The following is a 2,530-nucleotide window of genomic DNA, read 5'->3' as shown; positions in this document are numbered from 1 at the left end:
ATAAAATTGAAGAAGATCAACACTCACTAGGGGTCTTCACTTATGCTCATGCATCCCCCTTACAAATGTGAGCCGTCTCGTTTAATTATATCAGGTACTTGTGTTTTTTGAATGAGAATGGTTAAACCTGTGCAAAATGAGGGCATTTTTGTGTAGAGCTTTGCAGAAAAGTTTAAGCAAATTGGAATGTGCGTGAAAACAGGTGAATGTGTTAAAGTTTTGAGAACTAAATAATTGGTTTGGAAAGTTGGACCAACTGAACAAGTTATAGTGTGTTAGCAATCGAGAAAAACTGTAAAGGAAAAAAAATCTGTCACTACGTTTAACTTGCATTAAGCATGACATATATATATATATACATATATATATATATATATATATATATATATATATATATCTTCTTATTTTTTGCATCCAAGCTACGGTTCTTCATAATGTAAATTTCTTCAGAAACAGAGGAGGAGCCTGAGAATCTGACAGATATAAAGAGTGTTTGTGTCAGACTGAAGAACACAAACGGTGAGTTACTGCTTTATTCATCATTTATCTTCAGAACATTCAGTCATTTAACATTCAGAATATAAACATAATATGAAAATGTTTCTATTATTTTCGTCTAGATAAAACTGATCTCTGCTGTGATCTACTGAGGAGAAGATGGCAGTAAGTTCATCAATAACTCTACATTCCTAGAGATGTTTTCAGTGTGATGATCATCTCTTTCTCTCTGTCTCTGTAGACGATGGTGTTTTTAGCGGTTCTTCTCTCTGTTGTTCTGGTGAGTGGATGCAGTCAGGATAAAGACATGCCAGTCGACTGTTCTGACCTTTATAAATCAGGACAAACAGTCAGTGGGATTTACTCCATCTATCCAGCAGGAGACATTCCTGTCTGGGTTTACTGTGAGATGATCTCAGATGGTAAAGATGAGGACAAAGGAGCATGGACGGTATGAATCTGACTCTAGATCATCAAACAAACATCAGCACATTCATGATAAATCATATATTCTATATAAACCCATCACAGGTGATTCAGAGGAGAATGGACGGCAGTGTGAATTTCTATCGGCCGGGGAATCAGTTCAAGAGAGGATTTGGGAATGTGGAGGGAGAATACTGGCTGGGTAAGATCTCACAGCGTGTGTGTGTTTGTGTGGATGTTCATGTCCAGTGTTTGGTTGAACGTGTTCTTCATGTGTGTGTATGATCAGGGCTGGAGAACATGTACCAGCTGACACGTAAGAACAAGTACATGCTGAGAGTGGATCTGGAGGACTTCACCGGAAGGAAAGGTTTCGCTCTGTACTCGTCCTTCTCTGTGGATTGTGAAACTGATGGATATAAACTACAAGTTTCAGGGTTCAAGGATGGAGGAGCAGGTAGGACACTTTCATTCACATTAACAATCACACTCAGATAAGTAAATGTGCCCCTGATGTACTTAGTGATGCTGTTCCTCTCCGCAGGCGACTCTATGACCCACCATAATGGACAGAAGTTCACCACCTTTGACAAGGACCAAGACGCCAATGAAAAAAACTGTGCCAAAGTGTATCTTGGGGCATTTTGGTACAATAACTGTCACACTGCAAACCCCAATGGTGTGTATTTATGGGGAGACGATCCCACACTTTTCGCCGTTGGAAATGTTTGGTACACATGGAAGACCAATTTTTCTGTTGGTATGAAATCCATCAGCATGAAGATCAGACGTGTGTCTTAGACATTTGAAGAAACATTACAGTCTTTCTCAAAAACAAATAACAAATCAAAGTAAGGTTTAAGAGTTTCCTTTCCTCTCTATACTGTGTAACTTTGGAAATCTGTTGTGGTGTGTAATTTTATTAATTCTTCTTTTTTGTTTTGGGTCACTTCTTTAAATGTACAACTTAAAATGTAAACTTTATTAAACTGCAGCAATGAAAGACATTATGTGTTGGTGTATTTTTTTATTTTTTTGTTAATCTACACATCAGACATCAGAAACAATAAATGACAAATTCAGTTCAACTGCTCATAAACTGATAAAGTTTCCTCATAAATACAACCCTATACTGTATATGTAAATGAACACTACTTTTTCTCTGTGTTAGTGCTAGTGTAGGCAATATATTCCGCCAAGACCAAATACATTAATGTATGTGTGCAAGACCAAACTTATCTGTTGAATGTAGCTATTGTAGATGACTTACCTGCTGACATGATTTTGGGAAGAGACTTACCAGTGCTCACTGAATTGTTGCATTCTGTTGAAACTTATATGTCCACTTCTAATGTTGTAAATGTTGCTTGTCTGGTAATGGCACGAGCCCAGGTAAAAACAGGTCTGCAGCCATTGCCAGACTTTAATCATAGTCTGCTGCAAGGTGGGACCAAGGGGCCCAGGAAAACACGTCCATACAGGAGCTCAAATGGAGAGAACCCCGTTGATGCTTGTGGTACCTCCCTGTAGGTCTGCTGCAATCTGTTGAATGTAGCTATTGACTGGAAAAAGGCCTGGGTACCTCAGCCCCTAAGATCCAAACTGA

At 38.6% G+C, this 2,530-nt stretch overlaps 1 protein-coding gene across 1 annotated transcript; it reads left to right on the top strand.

The window, feature by feature from the left end:
* The first annotated feature begins 509 nt into the window (after positions 1-509).
* Positions 510-1,931, top strand: LOC109061416 (microfibril-associated glycoprotein 4-like). The gene is made up of 5 exons (XM_042765516.1): positions 510-663; positions 740-949; positions 1,030-1,126; positions 1,214-1,381; positions 1,469-1,931. The coding sequence occupies exons 1-5, from the start codon at positions 658-660 to the stop codon at positions 1,723-1,725; spliced, it is 738 nt and encodes a 245-aa protein (XP_042621450.1). The 5' UTR covers positions 510-657; the 3' UTR covers positions 1,726-1,931.
* Positions 1,932-2,530: the final 599 nt, after the last annotated feature.

The sequence above is a fragment of the Cyprinus carpio genome, chromosome A1 (assembly GCF_018340385.1).
Source record: "Cyprinus carpio isolate SPL01 chromosome A1, ASM1834038v1, whole genome shotgun sequence".
Classification (NCBI taxonomy): Eukaryota; Metazoa; Chordata; class Actinopteri; order Cypriniformes; family Cyprinidae; genus Cyprinus; species Cyprinus carpio.
Note: the sequence above shows the minus strand (reverse complement) of the source record. Positions and strands in the feature narration are given on the sequence as shown.